The sequence below is a fragment of the Anabas testudineus genome, chromosome 17, assembly GCF_900324465.2.
Source record: "Anabas testudineus chromosome 17, fAnaTes1.2, whole genome shotgun sequence".
Lineage (NCBI taxonomy): Eukaryota > Metazoa > Chordata > Actinopteri > Anabantiformes > Anabantidae > Anabas > Anabas testudineus.
In genome coordinates, this window is record NC_046626.1 from 9378523 (window position 1) to 9400439 (window position 21917).

The 21917-nt window shown below is 40.5% G+C and overlaps 3 protein-coding genes across 5 annotated transcripts; all 3 read left to right on the forward strand.

The window, feature by feature from the left end:
* Positions 1-556: 556 nt before the first annotated feature.
* On the forward strand, positions 557-9184 carry LOC113172216 (endophilin-A2-like). 2 transcript variants are annotated; one of them, XM_026375082.2, is made up of 9 exons: positions 557-752; positions 3172-3240; positions 3339-3555; positions 3737-3870; positions 4102-4260; positions 5297-5400; positions 5634-5761; positions 5908-5964; positions 6780-9184. In XM_026375082.2, the coding sequence occupies exons 1-9, from the start codon at positions 708-710 to the stop codon at positions 6965-6967; spliced, it is 1101 nt and encodes a 366-aa protein (XP_026230867.1). In that variant the 5' UTR covers positions 557-707; the 3' UTR covers positions 6968-9184. The 2 variants fall into 2 exon arrangements, with proteins under 2 accessions (XP_026230867.1, XP_026230869.1); XM_026375084.2 differs by lacking the exon at positions 5908-5964 and having other exon boundaries at positions 558-752.
* A 280-nt stretch (positions 9185-9464) lies between these two features.
* On the forward strand, positions 9465-14496 carry stap2a (signal transducing adaptor family member 2a). The gene is made up of 11 exons (XM_026373737.1): positions 9465-9706; positions 10471-10542; positions 10626-10745; positions 11587-11643; positions 12012-12163; positions 12250-12381; positions 12475-12544; positions 12624-12726; positions 12812-12907; positions 12984-13112; positions 13202-14496. Exons 1-11 carry the CDS (start codon positions 9599-9601, stop codon positions 13255-13257), a joined length of 1095 nt encoding a protein of 364 aa, XP_026229522.1. The 5' UTR covers positions 9465-9598; the 3' UTR covers positions 13258-14496.
* Positions 14497-15291: 795 nt separating this feature from the next.
* On the forward strand, positions 15292-21909 carry sema4e (semaphorin 4e). Of its 2 annotated transcripts, none has more exons than XM_026374447.2 (15): positions 15292-15896; positions 16740-17052; positions 17172-17317; positions 17938-18000; positions 18080-18178; positions 18269-18368; positions 18456-18566; positions 18692-18843; positions 19005-19183; positions 19307-19463; positions 19630-19852; positions 19998-20113; positions 20227-20384; positions 20484-20536; positions 20620-21909. In XM_026374447.2, exons 2-15 carry the CDS (start codon positions 16944-16946, stop codon positions 21258-21260), a joined length of 2307 nt encoding a protein of 768 aa, XP_026230232.1. In that variant the 5' UTR covers positions 15292-15896; positions 16740-16943; the 3' UTR covers positions 21261-21909. The 2 variants fall into 2 exon arrangements, with proteins under 2 accessions (XP_026230232.1, XP_026230233.1); XM_026374448.2 differs by lacking the exon at positions 15292-15896 and adding an exon at positions 16261-16315.
* Positions 21910-21917: the final 8 nt, after the last annotated feature.

Sequence of the window (21917 nt, forward strand, 5' to 3'; positions counted from 1 at the left end):
ACAGTACATAGCTGTGCAGTATGTATAATGAGTCTGTGCAGTGTGTTTACTAATCACATGATCTCTAAGATGATTCATCTCGTACACACACATTGCTCACATGCCTTTAACTTAGAAAAGCAGCAGTTATATTAATGTATCAATAGGAAGCAACAATCATTTATTTCTTAAGTAATATAAAAAATATAAAGTCAGCTAATAATCAAATCAAAGTCAACTATTATTATATGAATTAACAGTAGTCAGTATATAAAGGTGCCACTTTTACTAGCTGTGTGTTTTGCTTTGTTTTGCTTCATCCACCAGCATCAAGCCTCGGTTAGCGTTAGATCCCAAGCCTTAAGAGCTCATTGTGGGGGAAGAGAAATCTGCTTCCACGTAGTTATATTTGTTTTCCATTACATTACAGTAAACTTCAGCCCAGCACGTTTTAGAAAGCTGAAGCAGCTCCCTTTCCATCCTCCCTCCACTTCTTCTGCCTTCTCCCAAGGGTTGGGAACTAAGCTAACGTTGAACTTCCACTGGATCCGGATCCTCCCACAATAAGACTGATGCCAGGAAGTTGTGGTTGTTGAGCAGGTTTCACATCTACGGTGCAAACTAGGATTGTTACTCGGCTGCTGTTTTGCTTTGAGCTACAAACGCAGTGTTGCAAAGAAAAAAAACATATTTCGCTAAGGGTCTGGTGTCAAAACAGACGGTGCAAGATGTCTGTCGCAGGATTCAAGAAGCAATTTTACAAAGCGAGCCAGGTAAATACGACTTGTTCAACATTAGCCGGTAGTTCAGCTAGCTAACCGTTAGCTAAAATGTTCGCTAGCTCACGTAAAACTTTTGTTGCGCTAGCTTTAAGGTAGCTTGTTAACTAGCTAAAGCGGACTAAAACGTTGTTTTTAAACACGAGCACCTGTAATGTTATTATTTTATAACTTTTCAACAACTGCCAAATGTTTTCAAGAAGTAACATCAACTTTTACCCTTAATATTAGCTTAAGTTGAAATTAGCTAAGTTTAGCAGAACGTTATTAGCTAACGCTAAACAGGCTAACATCATGTCATAACTCTAAAAGTCCAACGTTAACTAACGTTAAAGGTTGATATAAGAGTGTCATTAGGTTGCAGCAAATATTTTATCTAAGTGCGCAACGCGAACATAATGTAGTTTTCAGTAAATTAAAGTGCAGGATCCTGTGTTTCCATCTGCTGAACTGAACTAATCTGTGCGCATTATTTTCACATCTCTATACTTAATGTTACATTTAAAGCAATGCAATCCGTTATCTACTAACATATTAGACATAATGACTGTGTCAGTCCAAATGTCTGACTGATACATTATGTCAGGTATTAACAGTAGTCTGTGCATCAGTATCACAGCTCTGCATGTGATGCATTTGAAAATCTTGGAAAAAAAAATGTCAGCCAGGTTTGTTGTGTACCAAAACATCTCTAATGTGAAAGTAATTAAACATTTGACTGATAAAGTATCTAAAAGTTAAACAAAAAACACAAAACTCTACAAGGTATGTAGCCTTTTTGACAGATGACACCAGTCTCGCCTGGTCTTTTGTTTGACCTAATATTATGCGACGTGGAAGTGGGACTTGCTCAGTGGGTGTGTACCATTATTGTGGCTAATGGAATCCTACTTATCTGAATACTGTGCCCAAACCAGCTTCCAGTCATTGCATTGACAATACAGTAATAACAGCACACCACAGGTGAATGCAACATTTTATTTACTACACTCACCTTTGGAGAAGCTATGCAGTGCAGGTGGGTGGCTGAAACCAGAGTCTGCAAACCTGGCCAACTCCCATTGTGTGCTGTGCCTCAACTATTTGGACACACAGTATAACTTTATAGACCTATATTTATTTAACAGCCTACCCTCTGTAAACACAAGCCGGGCCACCTGATGTTGTCAAGAAAACAGTATTGAACACAATAATCAGTTGTGTAATGTAGTTGCCCTACATGGTCCATGTCATACAACAATAAAATATTCTCTTTTTGTTTTTAAGATTTTTATTTATTTAGTTTTTGTTGTTTTTCCTAGCAAATCTCAATCCTGTATCCACGTTACTTGTAAACCAGTCACTGCAAGGAATTAATAAAAAAAAAAAAGCCCAAAACTCAGAGTTTTACACATTATGAACAGGTTTATTAGTTAAAGTGTACAGCAGCTGGGGTGCTGAAGGTACTTCTTTGTGTTTCACACATCTCTCTGCAACCACTTCACATCTGGTTTCATTTACATCTCAGCGTTTCATTAACAGTAGTTAAAATTTACATTGGACTTTACAGTTAGAGAATGTGTTGGTCTGAATAGTCTAAGGATGCTTAGGCCATTTTCAGAGCCACCAAGTGTTTAATAAATTCAGACTTGTTTATTATGTTACTAGAGGAATTGATCTATTCATCCGGTCATAATTGTATGTACAGTGTCATACTGACAGCTGCACCAAGTTGAGAGACAGTGCATGCACACACACATACATACAATAACTCTTTGTTTGGTCCGCCACACAACTGTACAGGATTTTAGAGTTTGCTGCTCTGCATGAGAACTGGAATGTGTGTACCATCTGTGAGTGAGGATTTGAATTGGCGAGGGAGAGAAAAATGAAGTTAGCATGTGTATTTAGTAGAAGTATCCGTGGATGTGGTGTTAGTGTAGGAAACTGCAGCATGTGCAGATCTGGTTGGAAAAAAGGAAGGGATTCTCAGTATAGAGGAAAGTTTAGTTTGAAAATTCCTCATGCAGAGTTCAAGAGGTTCCTTCTCTTATGGAAAAAAACTGACATGTCTTGGATTTTGAGAATAGTGTTTACCAGGCCCTGAGAAAAGAAAATGGAAGAAGTTAAAGGTCTGGTCCATTTAAGTTTGGAATCCGACAGGGAGGTTTTTCAAGATCTGGTTCAAGCTCTATTTTTTGACAGGATCTAGCCCTGTGCTAATGTTTTTAAGCCTCTTTCTATGATTCACTAACAGTAGACCATTAACAGTAATATTCACAATGACATCGGTACAAAAAGCCAAGTAAAGAGTGTCAACTTTGTCCTGATGAAGCACAAACTGTGTGTAGTTCTTTAAGAAAACATTCATCAGGACCAGTAAACTTGAGTGAGTCCAGTCAGATTTATTGCTTTGTTTGCTCTTTGCTCACAGATGATGAGTGAGAAAGTTGGAGGTGCAGAAGGAACAAAACTGGATGAAGATTTCAAGGACCTCGAAAGGGTACTTTTTAATTTTAAGATTATATCCATCCACACACACACACACACACACACACAGTATATGCATGTATCCATAAATGTGTCTCCTTGTATCATCAGAGAGCAGATATTACCAGCAAAGCAGTGGTAGATGTCCTCAATAAAACATCTGAGTACCTGCAGCCCAACCCAGCAACCAGAACTAAACTTTCTATGCTCAACACGGTGTCCAAAATGCGTGGACAGGTGAAAAGTCCAGGATACCCCCAGCCTGAGGGTCTACTTGGGGAATGCATGACCAAATATGGACAGGATATAGGCGAGAACACCAACTTTGGTAAGAACTGTGAAGTCAACATGACATACGTGGTGTAAGAGATGTGTAAAATTTACACGTTTGGAATCTATGAAATGAGTTGGAGAGCAGGATAATGTAGGGATAGTGTGTTTTTGTCAATGTGTTTAATATTAGCATGACTCACATTGTCTCACACTTTCTTATTCTGTCTCTACCACAGGTGGGGCTCTAATAGACACAGGGGAGTCGATGAAGAGGTTGGCCGAGGTCAAGGACTCTCTGGATATTGATGTGAAGCAGAATTTTATTGACCCACTGCAGGCTATCGCTGAAAAAGATATCAAAGACATTCAGGTAGAATGAAATAGGTAGTATGCTTCTGCCCGTACAGGCCTGGCATTGACTAATGAGTTTCACAGTGTGTCTGCTGCAGAAGTATTTTTTAATCCAGATGCATTGCAGCGATGCAAATATTTTAATCACACTAATAGCATGGCTGAACATGGACAAGTGTTATTGATATAATGCTGTACAGTTCTGTGTAACCTCATTCTCCAAAACGTTATCAAACTTTCATTCCCTCAGCATCACCTGAAGAAGCTGGAGGGTCGCCGCCTGGACTATGACTATAAAAAGAAACGTCAAGGTAAAATCCAAGGTGAAGAGATCAGGCAGGCCCTGGAGAAGTTCCATGAGTCTAAAGAGATGGCTGAGAGCTCCATGCACAACTTGCTGGAAACAGATGTGAGTAACCTGTAGACTGAACTTGACTCACTTTGTATTGCAGATGACTAGATGAAACCTGCTGGACTTGATTTTAATATGTGCCATGTTAAAAAGATGTATCAGTTGGTGCTCTTGGTGATTGTTAGTAATAAGTAATAAGATATGAGTAAAATATTTAGGTGAACGATAGTCTTGGTGGCGCTAAGTAGGACATCGAGGAGTGTTTGTTTAGTTTCCCCACTTACAGTTGTTTTAAATATAAATGTTGCGTCTGTGGAAGTGTTAGTGCACTTGTCCTGACTTTTTACTCTGTTTTTAGAGCTGAACTAAAGTGTAATTTAAAACATAAGTTTAACTTGTGGTTAATCAGTATTTGTTTTCCTTTAATCTCTTACGTTTTGAGAGAGCTTGAAAATATCTTGGTAGCCAAGCTGTTTCATTTGTCTATTGAGATGCAAGTACATTACATTTATTAACTGTAATAGATGAAACTCCCCTATTGTGTTTTGTTACAACTAATTTGTGGCAGGTGCCTTATTAGGCTTATCTTACAGTGGGAGATTAATATAATGAATTGGTTGTATCCCTTTCATAACTAGTAGTTATGAAAGGGATACCAAACTGGAAATAGAGGGGTGAAGAAGCAGCAAAGAAAACCTACATAAACAAATTCAGCCCTGAATGAAACCTATACATTTATTCTGGCTAGTATATAAGTGATCCATAGTTACCAAGACACTTTACACCATATCAGATGACACATACCATCTTTCTTATGTGTTATGGTTTGCGAATTGCAATTTTTCTTTCCTTCACAGTGACTTGCAGTAATGTCAGCTTGTCAAACCTGTTTTATTTGGCATTTACAGTTTACATGCCTGTCGGTGTGGGATTAAGCTTTTTGAGTTAAGCTATTGTGATGAACCATTTCCTTATAATTTGAAACAAACGTGGAAATGCAAACACTTAATAAGTAAATATTTCACTGAAGGATCTGAGCCTTTTGTTTGTTTGGTCTTAGACTAAAATAATTTGTTTGTGTGTGGTCATGTAGGTGGAGCAGGTGAGTCAACTGGCTTCATTTGTGGAATCTCTGCTGCAATACCACAAACAGGCCTATCAGATCCTGGAGGAGCTATCTGATAAACTGAGAGAAAGGTCAGCATCATATTTGTAAAAGACAAGCTTTTTGAACGTCAAGACTATGTTCCCCAGCTTATATATAGGGATCATTCAGCTATGCCATCTTTTTTTTTTTTTTTTTACATCTAAATCCAAGTTGTGCATGTCAATCACCAGCTGATGCTGAGTTCTAAATATCTACTTTTAATAAAGATGTAGATTCAGCCCTAGTCTTGTGAGGTAATGCTTTTTATTCTGAATGTGTTCAGGGTGAATGACGCTCAGAATCATCCAAGGCGTGAATATACACCCAAACCCAGACCAACATTTGACTTGGAAGATTTAGAACAGTCCAACGGAGGATACTCACCAACAAGCCCTTCAGCTTACTCTCAAGGTAAACATATATTTTGTGAGAGCTGTGTGAGTGTGCTTGAACGTCTGTGCGCATGTGTTTTCAGGTCCTACTCTCAAGAAGGTATGAATGTGATTCAATCCCATTTGTAAGACTGATGTATCCTTTCCTTCTGTGACATTAACCAGCCCCAACACAGTATCAAGGTACATCCGTCCAGAGAAGCTCCATCAAGAGCAAGCGGCGTGAGTGGATACATGAATATAAAGCGTCACTTAAACAAACATTTTACTACTTTCACTCACTCTGTTGCACATCTGAATGACAGAGTGGTGTATGCATGTCTGTGTTATGGTCTTCTATTCTGGTATTCTACTAACATTGTTGAATGGTGTTTGTTGGGTCCACTGTGTTTGTCAGATCGGACTAGGTGGGGCTTGTCGGAGAGTGAATTTTGTCTGCTTCCGGCTGGAGAGACATACAAACTTTAGCAAGTCCTTTTTTTGTTTTAAATGAGTGTGTTATTTTGTTAAGAGTAAAAAAGATGCCAGTAGTCATTGTTTTGGTGAATTGTATGTAACTGACAGTCTGGTCACTGACTGCTGAATCTTCTGAACCTTAAGAAAAATATGTACATGTTTATTTTACAGATATAATCAGAGGTTGAATCTAATATCATTCTCCTCTCCAGTCAAACAAAAGAAGGAAGAATATGTTAGAAGTCTTGGGCCTGAAACGTCAACACTGCAATGCTTTGTTACACATCAATGCATTTATCTTGAGATTCAGAAGAATTGTCCCTTACTATACTGATAACTAACCTATAAATCTCTATTGTTTTAATGACTTAAACCGGGGGGTTTATTCCAGAGTCCTACTGGAAAATATACTGTGTACAGTTTGTGATATAGTGGTGAGACACTGCCTGTAATGGAGTCATTTGAAGGGAATATGCTAAGCTTGTTAGAGGAAGTTGTCAGATTTTTTTCTTTTTACAGATTAACTGAATGACTCTATTTGTTCGTTCTTCCTTCCTCTGTGTGTCTGTCTCTTTCTGCAGCTGAGCCATGTTGTAAAGCTCTGTATGACTTTGAGCCAGAGAACGATGGAGAGCTGGGCTTCCACGAGGGTGACATCATCACTTTGGTCAGTCGAATTGATGAGAACTGGCTCGAGGGAAAGCTCCATGGAAAAACAGGATACTTTCCCAACAACTATGTCGAAGAAATGGTACCACTGCCACGTTGAAAACAGCATAGCAGATGGAAAGGATGGGGCAGGGGGGTAATGAAATGATTATCAACTCTTGATAACACTTCTAAATTGTATTTAAAGGATATACTGTACAACTAAAGATATAGACCAACTTTTTTGTATCTGGGAGTCATCAGAGTAAAAGTTTTCTATTCTTAGAAAATTCAATGTATCAGAAACAGTAGGTATATTATGTCTGAAAAACTATGGTGTATGCTTTGGCTGCATTTACCATATACTTGGGCTTTAAATGCATTCTTTGTACACCTGTGCACTTTATACACTACACTTCTTTCACCAGAACTGATGAATAACAAGATAATGCAATATATATATATATATACTACATGGTCAACAGTGTCAACAAACACTAAATTTAGCTTTTATTCTTATATTCATTCCTTGTTTTATATCCACATTTTTTGTATTGTTGATATTGGCACTACACATTTGCATTCTTCTAAGCACTGTTTAATAACACGCCCAGTTTTCCCTTCAGTTCCTTAAGGCTCTAGCACTGTTGTCATCCTGGACTGGTTGAACTCAACATGGAGGACTAGCTGTGAGGTTTAGCCCTGTCCTCTGCTGCCACCTGGTGGTGCTACAAATTATTCTTAATCATTGGTTTGAGTGGTACTAACCTATAGCTTTTGTTATCTCTCAGCAAATTATTGGAGCCGGTCAGAATTTTTTTTTTAAGTTTATTCTTATGCTAGACATTATTTTAAAGTTCATATCTAAGCAGCCAGAAGGATCCACAAATGAACCTATTTTTATAATCTACATTCATCACACTAATTGTTCTCATCTCTTCTGTTTTTTTAAATGTTCTCCACTCTCTTGTCTCTCAAAGCTAATTCCAGACAAAGGTTTCCTTTACAGGGTAGCTCACAGAAGATGAGATCTACCCTCTTGCCAATATTTTGCACCATTGCACTGAAGCAATATGTTTGTATCCTTTGGTTCTTCTATTTTTCAGGCTCTACCGATGCTGCTGGCAGTGTCACAATATTTTGTGGCCTTTTACCCAATTTTTGTCCATGAATTTTCTGATTTAGCTCAATGCTAGGGTAAGCTTGGCTTTAGTACTCAAACCTGTAATTTGGAGCATGGAAATTAATCTGATGTGTATTTTGCATTTAGGATTTGCTTTAGTTTTCAGACTGAAAGTGTGAATAACTCATGACAGAAGATGCTAGCGCCCAACTATGGTGTTCAAAAATAACTAATATTGAGGAAGGCCTGTACACAATGGCTGGTTTCAGTTTCAATTAATACCATTACAAGCAGACTACTAACTGAGGGCTTGTGCTGTTCACTAAAATTCCAAGTTTTTCTCCCGTTGTCATGATCCCCGTGTTAGGCCGCCCCCTGCCCCACTCATCTCTCCCATCTCCATTTTAAACTGGGAGTGGAACAGACAGGTCTTTTCAGGAGGGAAGGGCACCCAGCTGTGGATTATGCCCCAACCCCACCCCCACCCCCACCCCCCTTTATTCACCACCTGCCCCTGTGTCCCTACCCCCTTTCTCATTATCTACCCCATGCCAATCCTATGCTGCCTCTGGAGCTCTGTCTCCTTGTCCATCCCCAGAATAATCTCCTCATTGTTAACATAGTCTGTGCCTCTTAATGTTATGTTTGCATGTCTCCTATGTTATTCATGTTACATTTAGGGCCAGAAGATTGGCTGTGCTGAATATTAACTATGGGGTTCAGGTGTGGGTTTATATTCCTCATTACACTAGATCAAAAGCCTCGAGTTTTAGAGAGGAAAGGAGGGTCAGGAGCTCAGGTTCAGCTATTATGCAGCTTGTATATTGGCGATAATGTCATGAAACAAAGGTCAAGAAAGATCAATATCTGTGTCCTGCTGTTGTCGCAGCTGAAATAGTTATCTGACATTTATTATAATGCTACATTCTGTGAACGTGTAGAAATACCATAAGTATCCGAGCTTTGTAATGTTGATTTAGTGATATCAGGCTTTGCTTTGCATGTGTCTTCATTACAGCTTCAGTGTCTTATGCTATGCCTTATTTAACTGTGACTTTGAGGAGACTAAAAGTGGGATTATCCTGGATTATCTTTAGGATATATGGATTACCTCTATACTAAATGTAATCGTTTATGTATTGTATATTTTTGTTACGCTGTTAAGGGGAAATGATGCTGTTCATTTTTCTTCAAATAAACATGAAGTCATTTGAATCTAGTGTGTCATAGAATTACTACTAATACTGCCAGTTAATTGGCCTTTTTACCTTTGAAGCAATTTTATATCATTATGTAGAAAGAGTAATAGAGATCTAGGATTATTTCTTATTCCTCTTTTACATCTTTTTTATGTGTAGCACACCTGATTCTTATTTAAATTCAGCTAATAACATTTGCACAATTGTTAATTATTTGCTCAATAAAAACCTCCACTTTAGGATTTATTCCCCCAAACATGCAATGTTTAATCTGCACAAACACCCGTCTGCATGACCCCCCAGACACTGCGGGCTGCACCAGCCAGCTGTTGGATTATTGCCACAGCACTATCTCATCGGGGAAGGCGTGTCACTCCCCGAATTACTCAGCGCCCCTTTGTCCTCGATCGGTGGCCAGTCAGCTACACTCATGGCGGCTGCACCCGTCAGGCAGCGCTCCGGGCCAGGGGGACCCCGGGCGCAGCTCCCGCCCTGCTACTATGAAGGATTCCTGGAGAAGCGAGGACCGAAAGAAAAGGTAGGTTCGCCCCGTGCAGCTCGAGTGCCATGTTGTTTCAGTGCATGTTGTAGGTAGGGGTGGTCACAGTGTGTATGCACCGCACGCCGGCTGATCCCCCCCCCTCATTCCCGGAGAGCTGTCAACTTCCTTATTGTGTTAGAATGGGCGAGGCGAGACCGTCTCTGGCGCTGCTGAGGATCTTTGTCACGGATTTGTAGCCCCGTTGTGTGTGATTGTGCAAGAGTGTGTGCCTGCAAAACAATCTATGAAGAAATCAGTGAAACCCGTTAGTCCGATATGTGTCATTTAATTAGATTTGTAGAGGTGGTGTCCACTGTGTAGACGTCCAGTGTAAAGCATGTGATCCCAGAATCTAGTGCTGACTCAAAGAACAGACCATAATATCACATAAGATCCTGACAGCTTTGTCTCTGACATGCATATCAAATATCTTCCCTTACACTGACTGTTGTGTTTGTAAATTGTGTAATAACTAAAGAATGGGACACGGCCCCCCCCCCCTCTCGTTAGGGTCATAATATAGAGAGGGAGGCTCAGGTGCACAGTGCTGCAGTGATTTATGAAGACAGATTGGCAGCAGCTGAGGCCCACTCTCTACTCATCTCTTGGGACAGGAAATGTGAGCGTGATAAAAAGAGACATCTCCATTACACAGATGTGGAAAACGGTACACTTGCTTCCACTGCAGCTTACCCCTCTTTCTACCCAAACCCCATCACCCCCAACCACACATTTAATCTGCTTATTTCCATCTGTGACAGGCATCAAGGCGAATGTGGACCTGTCTGTGTGGGAATTCTTTGTATTTCTTCAATAATGCCAAAGACACTCACGTAAGTTTCAGACCACACATTTTGTGTCTTGTGCATCATAGTGAGTTGATATTGAAACATCCTGTATTTCGTGTGTGTTACAGTATGTGGAGAAGCTGGACCTCAGTGGGTTTGTGTCCCTGAAGGATGACTGCAGCCGGGACAGAAACCTTGAGGCAGCCAGACTCATTCTCCGCATGAAGGATGGAGAGATCAAACTTACAGTAAGTGTTGGGAAGGTTTACACTGTTTTACTGATTACTAGTTACCCTGTTAAAAATATGAGTAACAATTTTAACCACTTCATCAATGTGACTCATATCTGATCACTTTTTGGTTACTTTTAATTGATGTTTTGAACTGGGCGATACAACATTTACATACATCACAAGTGTAAATCAGTGTTATTGTACAGTAACATTAGTCATTTTCTGATTGCATAAGAAAAATACTGTTGAATTGAAATGGTCAGAAGAAGACATTCCTGCACTGTAAAAAGATGCAGAGAAACTGAATTATATGTTCTACACAGCTGCAATCTTTTCAATTCTAATACGACCTCTTTTTAATCACAAACATTTTTATTAGTAATTTAGTTAGTAACATTTGACTTGCACCCCCTGCTGCTATTGTTATTATTGTTATTTATGTTATATTTAAGCATGTTCGCACCAAAAGTGAGATGCATTTAATCTAATTTTACATGTATATATTGTATATTGTATCTGTGACAACAAAAAGGCATTCTATTCTATTCTATTCTATTCTATTCATAATAACATTTGTTTTTGTAATTTTTCTAAGCAAAACCTGTGACTTGTCAATGGGATTGAACTTTTATTTGTCTGACAAAGTACAAGTACAACGAAAAGATTTTCACTGACTAGCTTATATGTATTTTGTAAATATAAGAACATTTATTAAAGCAAGTTACATTCATTAATGGTTTAGGAACTGATATTTGCCCAAATCACAGCCTTGTCATTGCATTTTAGAAAAGTTCCAACTTCTGGAAATCCAGATTCTACAGGGTGAAATGTGAAAATGTCCTGTTTTCTTTTCCAGGCACCTAATTTAGAATCCAGGGAGCTGTGGAAAGGTTTCCTCTACTCTGTCACAGAAGTAAATATTCATCTTTAGCACATCAACTACAGTGGCAAGAAAACGTATGTGAACCTTTTGGAATTTAGTGGTTTTCTGTATTAATTTGTCATAAAGTTTTATCAATTTGTCAACCAGTTATTAATTCCATTATCACTATGGCGTTTTTATGGTTTTATGATAAAGATCAGAATTTTTTTGTGTTATTATTTTAGACACATTATATTTGTTTATACTCTTGACTTAGATGAAGATCAGATCACGTTTTATGACAAATAAATACAGAAAACATAAAATTCCAAAAGGTTCACATACTTTTTCTCACTGTATGCTAAACTATACATTCATGCATGGTTTTCTCTTGCGCTAATAAGAGATTCTGTCCACAGCTGAACGTACCGTCCTGTCTGACGTTGTTGCCGGGCCAGCTGCAGATGCTCAAGGAGGTGGTGGACAAAGAAAGGTCCAGACGGAGAACTCGTACTCCCACGCGTGCTCCTCCTTCTCCTCTCTCCGTGCCTTTAGTAGGAGAGATCCCAGCGTGAGTTCCCCTCTGTGTTACCATTTGTTACCTATGTAGTGTGCATGATCATGCTACCATTACTAATGTATGTGTGGGGTGTGCAGGTGTTTTCGTCCAGTGTCCCGAACGGAGGCTGAAGTCCTTTTAGAGAGGCATCCAGACTGTGGCAACATGTTGCTCCGTCCAGGCAGAGACGGATGCTCACTGGCTGTCACCACTCGACAAGACCTTAATGGGTAAACATCTGGGCACCACAGATGCAGATATCACAAATGGTCACCATCTTCAGTGCAGCTTTTAAATACTTTGTTTGCCTTCTTTTGCTGTAGGTCAGTGTTCAGACATTACCGTGTGACTCAGAGGGATCAAGGTGGTTATGTCATTGATGTAGAAAATCCTGTAAGTGCATAACACTGGCTGATAAACAGTATTTGCATGTATGCTTTAAGCATTTAATACAACATGTTTCTTCTTCTAGATTCCCTGTGCTACACTTCATGAGGTCATTGATGCCCTAGTAGAGAAGACAGCAGGAACTTTACAACCTTTCCTGCTGGAGGAGCCGTATGAGGAGAATATCAGTGAGGCACACTTTTTTGTCTGTTTATTTCTTTTTTGTCCTAAATCTTACAAGTGAACCTTGACTGCGTTTTTTTGTGTCATCAGCATATGTTTCTGCTAATGATGAAAATGGAGAAAGGATCCTCCACACTGCCCCCTCCAGTCCCCTGCCCAAGGCTCCTGCACTGCCTCCAAAACAAGGTTTGTCTCTTTTAACTAAGTCACACACAGTGACAGACAGACAGGAACAATGATCACTACTACTGTCCTTGTGCAGATCGTTGGTCCAGCAGTCCTCTGTCCAGGTCTCCTGCTCCAGATCGCCGCATCCTGACATCACCAGTGCCGGCCTCGCCCACCAACCCAATGAGAAGACTCATTCTCTCCCCTTCACCTCTCACACAGAGTGAGTACACGGTGCCGAGATCACCTGCTGCGGTTGATCCTGTTACTTTTATACATTTTGTTTCACTGAAAGTGTTTTTTCTTTGACAGCGCTCAACGAGGAACTCAAAATGAAACTAGAGAAGAGACGAGCCAGTCAGGAGTAATTTATTTCACAGCGTACTCAATCTTCAGTGCCAGAACCCACCCAGCTATGTATTCAACTTGTGCCTTCTAGGTGGAAGACAAACCGACTACAAAAAAAAATGACACTTTCTCTGAAGGAGATTTTCTGGACTTGTTTTCACTATGTAGTTGTTGGACTTGACATGAATAAATGGACTGTGATTAGACTGCTTGGTAAACACTGGAATAGATTCACAACACCTCACAAAATGCTGCGTTGGTTGGGTAACAATCCACTAGTGATTTGACCACATGCATAAAGCTGTTGAAAACTGCCTGCAAAGCAAAAAATAATGGTGCCACAACAAATGATTTTGCTTCAGAAAACAGTTCACAAGAACTATGAATCTATGCGACTGGCAGCTAGAGCCTATCAGAGAAGCTCTGATACATCCCGGGCCACCACCTGAGCCTGATCTATTGCTGTCTGGACCCATGTCTTTCTGTGGACTGAGCTGCTGATCTGAACTACTGCAACACTGGAAACTAAAGAGCAAACAAACTCACAGACTGCTGAGAAACTCTGACCCGAGACATTTTATCTGCTCTGAAAGTAAAGTAAGCCAGGCACGCTCAGCTTCCAGCTCTTTATTAAATGTAACAGGACTGAAGAAATATTGACTAAATATTGTCAAGCTGGCTGGAGGCTGAAACCTGCACAACCTCCGCCTGCTGCTCGGGGTGTTGTTTCTAAATGAAAGCAAACATTAATATGTTGTTTACTCAGTGACACTTGTGTGGCTCATTTCCCACTCACTTTTAACTGTACTGTTGGTGCTCATTACAAAGTGTTTCCTTGTTCACGTAATTTCTGGAAACTCCTGGTGATTTCTGTTCCTCTTCAAGAAAATCTGGTTGTTGTATTCGTATGTGAGGGTGCCCTCTATTGGAAGAGCTGGAACCTTATCAGCACACAGTACCAAGCATCTTGCAAACTGAACCTGGAGACTTTTGGCTCTGTCACAGTATTACACCACACCCTACCTCTTTACCTTTAGAAAACTAAATCAAACAACTTGTATCTCTACGTGTGAAACTGGAACGTTTTTGACATTGCTGTCTATTGGTCAGTCCTTGCAGATTTGACGTGTCTGAGTACTAGTGGCATACTGTGATCAACTAATCAAGTGTCTTCTTCCAATGAATAGTTTCTTGTATGTTTATACATAATTTGTTGTGTCTTCTTGATCACTATGAATGAATAGTGTTGAAAGTATTAAATTGTTTTGCATGAATCTTAATTGTTCCTTGTTGTGAATTAATAGCTTTTGGTTTCTTAGAATTAAACTATTTCCTTTTAAAAGCCAGTCTTTAATTAAAAGTCTGACACCCCAGTGACAATGGGAGAATGGGGAAACAGCATAATAATAGAATAAACAATATCATGAGTGAATGATTGCAGAGAGCGGTTGGACAGTCTGTTCTGTCTTATAGAGATGATCCACAATCAGGACATTTTTATTTGCACCACAAAGAGACGAGACAAAATGTGTTGTCCAACTCACTGCTTTTACATTTAAAAAAGAAAATATGTCCTCATCCATGGGTGGGATGGAGCTATGTGTATATGTATGTAGCATAACAGATACAATCCCAGATATTTGAAAATTGAAAATGTAATAAATATGGACTCAAACATAAAAAAAAACACATATGGTAATAGCTGAAACCAATAAAAGTAACTAAACAGGTGTTTAATGAGTATTTTGATGTCATGATATTTTGTACACTTAGTCCTAGATTACTAAAATAATATATTTTAAATATTTTAGTAATCTGTATTAGCAGATTTTAGTTTACCGCGGAGGAAACAAACCACTCAGCAATATAAAGTAGTCCCACCTTTACTAGCTGCAACATTTAATTGAGCATAATGCTGCAATAATTAGCCAATAATCCGGTAAGATCATTTTAAATAAAGTGCCTCGGGCTATTATTGTCTTTGTTTCTTTGTGAGGTTAAATAAACTGTCAACCCTGCAGCACACTGGGCTCTTCTCTAATTAAGCGGAGGGACTTGATTTCCACACTCCACACTTCAACACTCGTGTTTGGACACGTTTGGTCGCCTTCCTGCTGGTTTCATCTCTTACCTCGCCCCATTTCTTTTTCTTTTCTTGTTTTTTTTTTTTTTTTTTAAATCAGCCGTGTCCTAAAGTGTGCGATAAGGACAATGAAAACTTGATCAGACCTCAGATCAGCGTCGGTACGAACCTGCAGGAGCGGCCATTCAGGGTCCGAGAGAGGAGGGGACAGACGGACACAGACAGACACAGACAGAGACAGACAGAGACAGACAGAGAGACAGAGACAGACAGAGAGGAGCTGCTGGTGGGTAGAGAGACGCCTTTTCCTGCTCAGGTTCAGTGAAGTTAACCTGATGTCTGGGAACTTGTAAACTCACCGACCAGCTCGTCACCAGCTGCCATTCGTGTTGCGCGCCTCGTTGTAACAGCCGCGACCTTTTTCTCTTTTTCTTTTTCTTTTCTCACATATTAAGACTTAATTTGAGGCATTAACCCGCGAAACAACGAAGAGTTACTAGTTTAGAAGTTGGGTTAAACAGGTGTTTGGACTGTTTTATTGGAGACCTTCGGAGTATGGGGCGTGTCAGCGCTCAGGTAAGTGATTAACTTTGTGGACGGCTAACCACCACTTTGCTAGGAAAGGTTTGCGCAGGCTTTTGTGGACTTGATGCTTGATTGCATTTTAATAAAACAACAAATTTAACTCCAAATGAATCAGAACATCTCCAAAGTTTACTGGTTGGTTGTTCATTATTGCATATCCCACTGTTTTCAGACTAATGTTAATGCTTTGAGCCTGCTGCTCTTCAGTCAGACATGTGACGCGCGTTTTCGTGCAGAGTGGAGCTGAGTGAAACACGTTTCGGCCCCTGAGCCAAAATATGTGAACCACCTTATCAGTGCTGCATTTTCTGACATGCCACAGCTCATCACCACATCTTTCTTGTTTCTTGAGAAGGCTGTGCAACAGCGGTTATTGGCGCAGCAAGGCGGCCCACTTGCATCAGCTTGTGGTGGGTTTACGTCTAGTTTTAGACGGCTATCGGTGATTGCACTTGTCTGTGAAGCCAATCTTGCAACAATTTTTTTTTTTGTGCAAAAGCTTCTTTGGCACGCTCTGTGAATCTCTCATTGTGCGCTTGTGTTTCCTGCTGCAGGAGAGCTGAAGTTGACATCCCTGCACCCTGCTGAATGCCTTTCATGGCTCTGCATTAACATCACTATGGCACTGACAGAATTACTGCCGTGCTGACTTTAGCTCACTCTACCCCTTTATGGCCATTTCTCTACTCTTTTGCTTGATTTCTTTGGCTTAGTTTTTATTTCATCTTAAATGTTTCTCTTTTTGTGTTTAGTGTTTAGCTGTACACATAGTTTTTTTTTTTTTTTTTGTCACGTCACACAATTGTGATATCCATCCAACCTTGTTTCTTTCAGGCCTCCTAGGCTTTGTTTCTTTGGTCTGTGCCATCTATCTCCTCATGGACAGCCTGCTGAGCGAGGCCAGTAAAGGGGCCTGTACCCTCCAGTCAGCACAGAACTCCTCACGTCATAGATGCTACACAGCGTCTTTACGCCTGTATGACTGACTGTTAAGGAAACAAAACAGCTTAGATTCCTCTTAACTTGAACAAAGGAGCCATGTATCCGCTGGGGTCCCTCTGTGTCTTTTGGCTCCTGCCTGTGGCCTTGATGCTGGAAGAAGACTCGCCATTGGACTGTGTTCCCCGCAAATCAGTGCCCTTCTACCGTAAGCGTTGCTGTCTTTCTTGTGTAATCTTGACCTAAAATGTCTCAAGTCATGTTGGCACATATGATTAAAGTTTGACTCACAGGAAAATGGTTTAATTACTCATATTCTGTCTGTAGGGGACTACACTCACACGTTTAGTGAGAAGGGTGTGTTCAACTATACCACCATGCTGCTGAGAGAAGACCTGGACCTGCTAGTGCTCGGTGCCAGGGAGTCCATTTATGCCCTTGACCTCAAAAACATCTCCAAGAAACTTGCTTCAGTAAGAACACTTTTGTCAACAATGTAGTTCAGGCCAATTCTGTCTTGGAGCAGGGCCCATTTGTTAGCACTACCTTTGCTCAGGCAAAGAAAGCTTTTGAGTTCAGGCAGCACCCTCACACCTTTAATAAATAAACTACCTTTAATAACTTTAATGTGAACTATATAAAAAAAACTTCTCCAGTTCTAAATGTGTAATGACGTGATAACTGACTCACAACCATCTTGCAACATGTCTTACACAAGTAACTGAGTAACACAGCAACTGAGTGTGTGTCTGCAGAGCCGGAACAAAATGCATTTGTCACACAATGTTCACATATGTTAAGCAGTGACTAATATACCGTCATAGCTGTATTGGCTACCTTTTCAAACGCAAGCCCTTTTTAATAGTAAAATGCTGTCAAAAAGGTGCTAAATAAAATCGATTTTCTCATCGATCTGTCAATAAACACAAAAATTTACCTATTAGAAAGTTTACAGTGTGATTTCAACTGCCTTCCTTCCTTTTGTATTACATTTAAACATACAAGTTAACTGCTTCTTTAGCTGCTAATGTTGCATTTCTGCATCTCTCAGGACAGAAAAACCAATTGACCACAATTGATGTCACTCTTTTAGGTTAAATGGGAAGTGACACAGCAGCAAAAAATGGACTGTAAAAACAAGGGGAAAAGTCCTGAGGTGGGTCCCTTTAGCTTGTGCTAATTAGAATTCATTGTATATTGATCAGATATAATCAGAGTTTTTCATACATTTACAGATGGAGTGCAAGAACTATATAAGGATCCTGCATAAGATGAAGGACAACAGGATGTATGTGTGTGGAAGCAATGCTTTTGATCCAGTGTGTGATTACATGGTGAGGAGTCGGAGCTAAGTCAAACTGATGCGAATGGACTGATGTATCGTTTTTCGAATCATTCTGGGATCTAACGGTGTGTTTGTGCAGTCATATGCAGATGGAAAGCTGACTCTTGAAAAGAAAGCAGAGGATGGCAAAGGGAAGTGTCCATTTGATCCCTTCCAGAGATATGCCTCCATCATGGTTGGTAAGTAGCAGTTGTAGAACGGTATAAGAACTTGGAGAAGAGTGTTTTAATATAGCAAAGTGTTCACTTGCTGTCTTGTCTCACCAGATAACACCCTGTATTCAGCCACTTCTATGAACTTCCTGGGCTCCGAACCTGTCCTGATGCGCAGTTCTTCTAGCATCATACGTACGGAGTTTAAGAGCTCCTGGCTTAATGGTAAGATGTAATAGTATGCTGTTTTTGATGTCATTGTCATTGTCTCTGTGGTCTCTGAGGTGAACTGTCAACTGATTTGCTTATTAGCTGAGACAGAGTTGTGTTTTTTCTTCTTTCTGTCCCAGAGCCCACATTTGTTTCCATGGCTCAGATGCCAGAGAGTGAGAAGAGTGAGGATGGAGATGACGACAAGGTTTACCTGTTCTTCAGTGAGACAGCTGTGGAGTGTGACTGCTACAACACACTGGTGGTCTCCCGTGTGGCCCGTGTCTGCAAGGTGACAGAGTTTACAATGCATGCACTTCCTAGCACAGCAATAACATATAAAAAGCACTTCCTCAGTCGTACCGTGTCCCTTTCCGCTGCCTGATTGTGCCCTTTTGTGTTCTTGTTTATCCTTTTGTCTTTGTGGCATCACGGTGCCTGTGGTGCTCACAGGGGGATCTTGGAGGTCAGAGGACCTTGCAGAAGAGGTGGACATCCTTCCTGAAGGCCAGAATGGACTGTCCAGTGCTACAGTCCCAGCTGCCGTACATTATCCAGGACACTTACCGCTGGTGTGACCCTCACCAGAGCTGGAAGAACTGTTTATTTTATGCCATCTTCACACCACAGTCGTACGTTTGAATTAATAAACACAGAAGGGGGGAGGGTCTCTTTCTCTTTACTGATCTTCGGCACATTACTGTGCTCACCTTTTGTGTTTTTTTTTGGTTTTTTTTTTTGTATGTGTGTTTCAGGGACACATTACAACATTCTGCAGTGTGTGCCTACCGTGTGTCTGACATCAGCAAAGTGTTTGCAGAGGGGAAATACAAGACCCCGGTCCCCGTAGAAACCTCCTTTGTTAAGTGGGTGATGTATAGCGGAGACGTCCCTGTCCCTCGGCCTGGAGCTGTAAGTCTGCCCACTATGCGCTTTGTGCATGTGTGTGTACGAAATAAAGCAAAACCTCAAAAGGCATCTTTGTTTCTTTTTTAAATGAGTGGCCCTGCACAAAGCCGATTCTTTTTGTACTCTGACTCTTATGTTCTCTTTTTTTCTTCCCTTCTTCCATTGACAGTGTATAAACAATGAGGCTCGTAAAGCGGGTATAACTCAGACGCTGGACCTCCCTGACCGGACCCTTCAGTTTATCAAAGATAAGCCCCTCATGGACCAAGCCATCCAGCCAGTTGGACAGAAACCTTTGCTGGTGCGAAAGGGTTCTACATTCACACGCATTATAGTTGACCAAGTGCAGGATGCAAATGGCAAGAAGCACCACGTGATGTTTATAGGCACAGGTACGTGTAGGATTGTAACAGAGCAGCACACTCACCTCTGTATTTGTTGCACTTTGCAGTCTTGATATCTTGACGTCAGTGTTGCACATAAGAACATGTGTCAGCATATGAATGTGGCATGTTTCTGTGTTTTATATGTGAAAAGAGGAGGGCACCGTGCTGAAAGCAGTGAACTATGATGGAGAGATGTTCATCATAGGGGAAATTCAACTTTTTCAGCCTCCAAAGGCAATCAAGATTCTGAAAATGTCTAATGTCACGGTAATAAAAACATTCATATTGTTGGCTTATAACTTTTAAATTATTATTCGTGTGCATGTTTGTTGTATATTATGTTAAATCATTGCTCTGTGTGATTAATTCTACATGTACAGGGTCAGCTATATGCAGGTTCAGATGATGGAGCAGCACAAATGCCAGTGGCCACCTGTGAGAGGTCGTCATCCTGCATGGACTGTGTTCTAGCCAGAGACCCATACTGTGGCTGGGACAAAGTTGCTGGAAGATGTGTTGCTCTTTCTAATTCAAAAAGGTAGGTGTAGCTTTAACAACATGTAGATTAAGCAACGTCTCCTCCAGAACTGTCCAAACTATATGTCATATGCATATTTTATTGTTTCTTCTACTTAAGAGAACTGATCCAGAGTGTCACAGAAGGACAGGCTTCTCTTTGTCCAGCTGCTGGTAAGTGTTGCCTAAAGAATCCAAGTGTTATCAATACGAATAATTTTTTCTTATTTGAACGAACTTTTTTCCTTTTTTCTCAGATCCTGTTAGACCCATGAATCAGTCCATTTGGCCTGGTGGAAACCTGAAGCTTAGTTGCCCTACACCTTCTAACCTGGCACAGACCAGCTGGGAGATGGACAAAGGCCACCAAGTGCCTTCAGCTCACCTTCAGCTCCTACAAGACGGACTGCTTATCCTCAACGCTTCAGACAGACATGCTGGTCGGTATCGCTGCCTGTCTGTGGAGCGCTCCAAAGGTGTGAATTACACAACCATTGTGTCTGAGTATGAGGTCAGAATAACCGCAACAGGCTCCGGCAAGGGTCTGACACTGTTACCCCAGGCTCAGAGCGACGGCCCCTCTAAGATTGTACTGCAGGTTTCAGTCGGACTTCTTGTAGTTTCTCTTCTTACCCTTCTAGCCTGGAACTTTCACAAAGGCCACCTACCCCTACCATGGAAATGTGGACAGAAAAGTAGAGGACAGTCCCAGGGAACTCGTGAGGATGTAGGTGCTTCACAGAGGCCCGGCCCGGCAGAGGACAAGCCTCTGGTGTTGGGAACAGGCAACAGGAATAACAACCACAACAGAGGGGAGGCAGCATTCAGTGCTGCAGAGAATGACGTCCCATGTGTTAACCTACCATCTCTGCAGTACATCGATGACTCTGAAATTTGAAAAACCGCAAGAACATTATTCCTATTGAGCAACGATCAAATTGAAGAGATGAATGTGAGTTCTAGTTCCTGAGCAGAACGACTGGATTGATGGGTTTAGCTGTAATATTTGAAACCTCATTTTAAAAAAAAGAGAGACTGAAGTCACCAAATATTTTCTAAAAAATATATATATATACATTTTGTCAGAGACACTTGAATTTCTACTTTTCAAATTTTACTTCAGTTGTATGTACATTTACATGTTTGTTGTTTCCTACTGATTGTTGTAAATCCATCATAGAGATGAAATATCTATGATGATATTGTTATCTTACCATTATTTTCACAGGGAATGTACAAAAACTGAAATTGAGCCATTTTCTTCTAACTACTAGCTGCAATGATTTAGTTTTAATGTATTAAACTTTGTCTACCTGGTACATGTTTCCGTGTATCCAAATATAGTCAACAAGGTCTAGCACCTTTCTGCAAGACTGGACAAGAACAGAGTTGGAAGTTACCTGCTGTTATTAATCTTTCTGCTTTTGTATATGACAGTTCAGTTTTACCTTAAAATTGTCTCCTGAAGAATGTTTAAGATGTTTATTGTTGTATTTTGTGTTTTAGATTTGTGTTGATAACAGAAAACCAATAACTTGTGGCAGCTTGCAAAGAG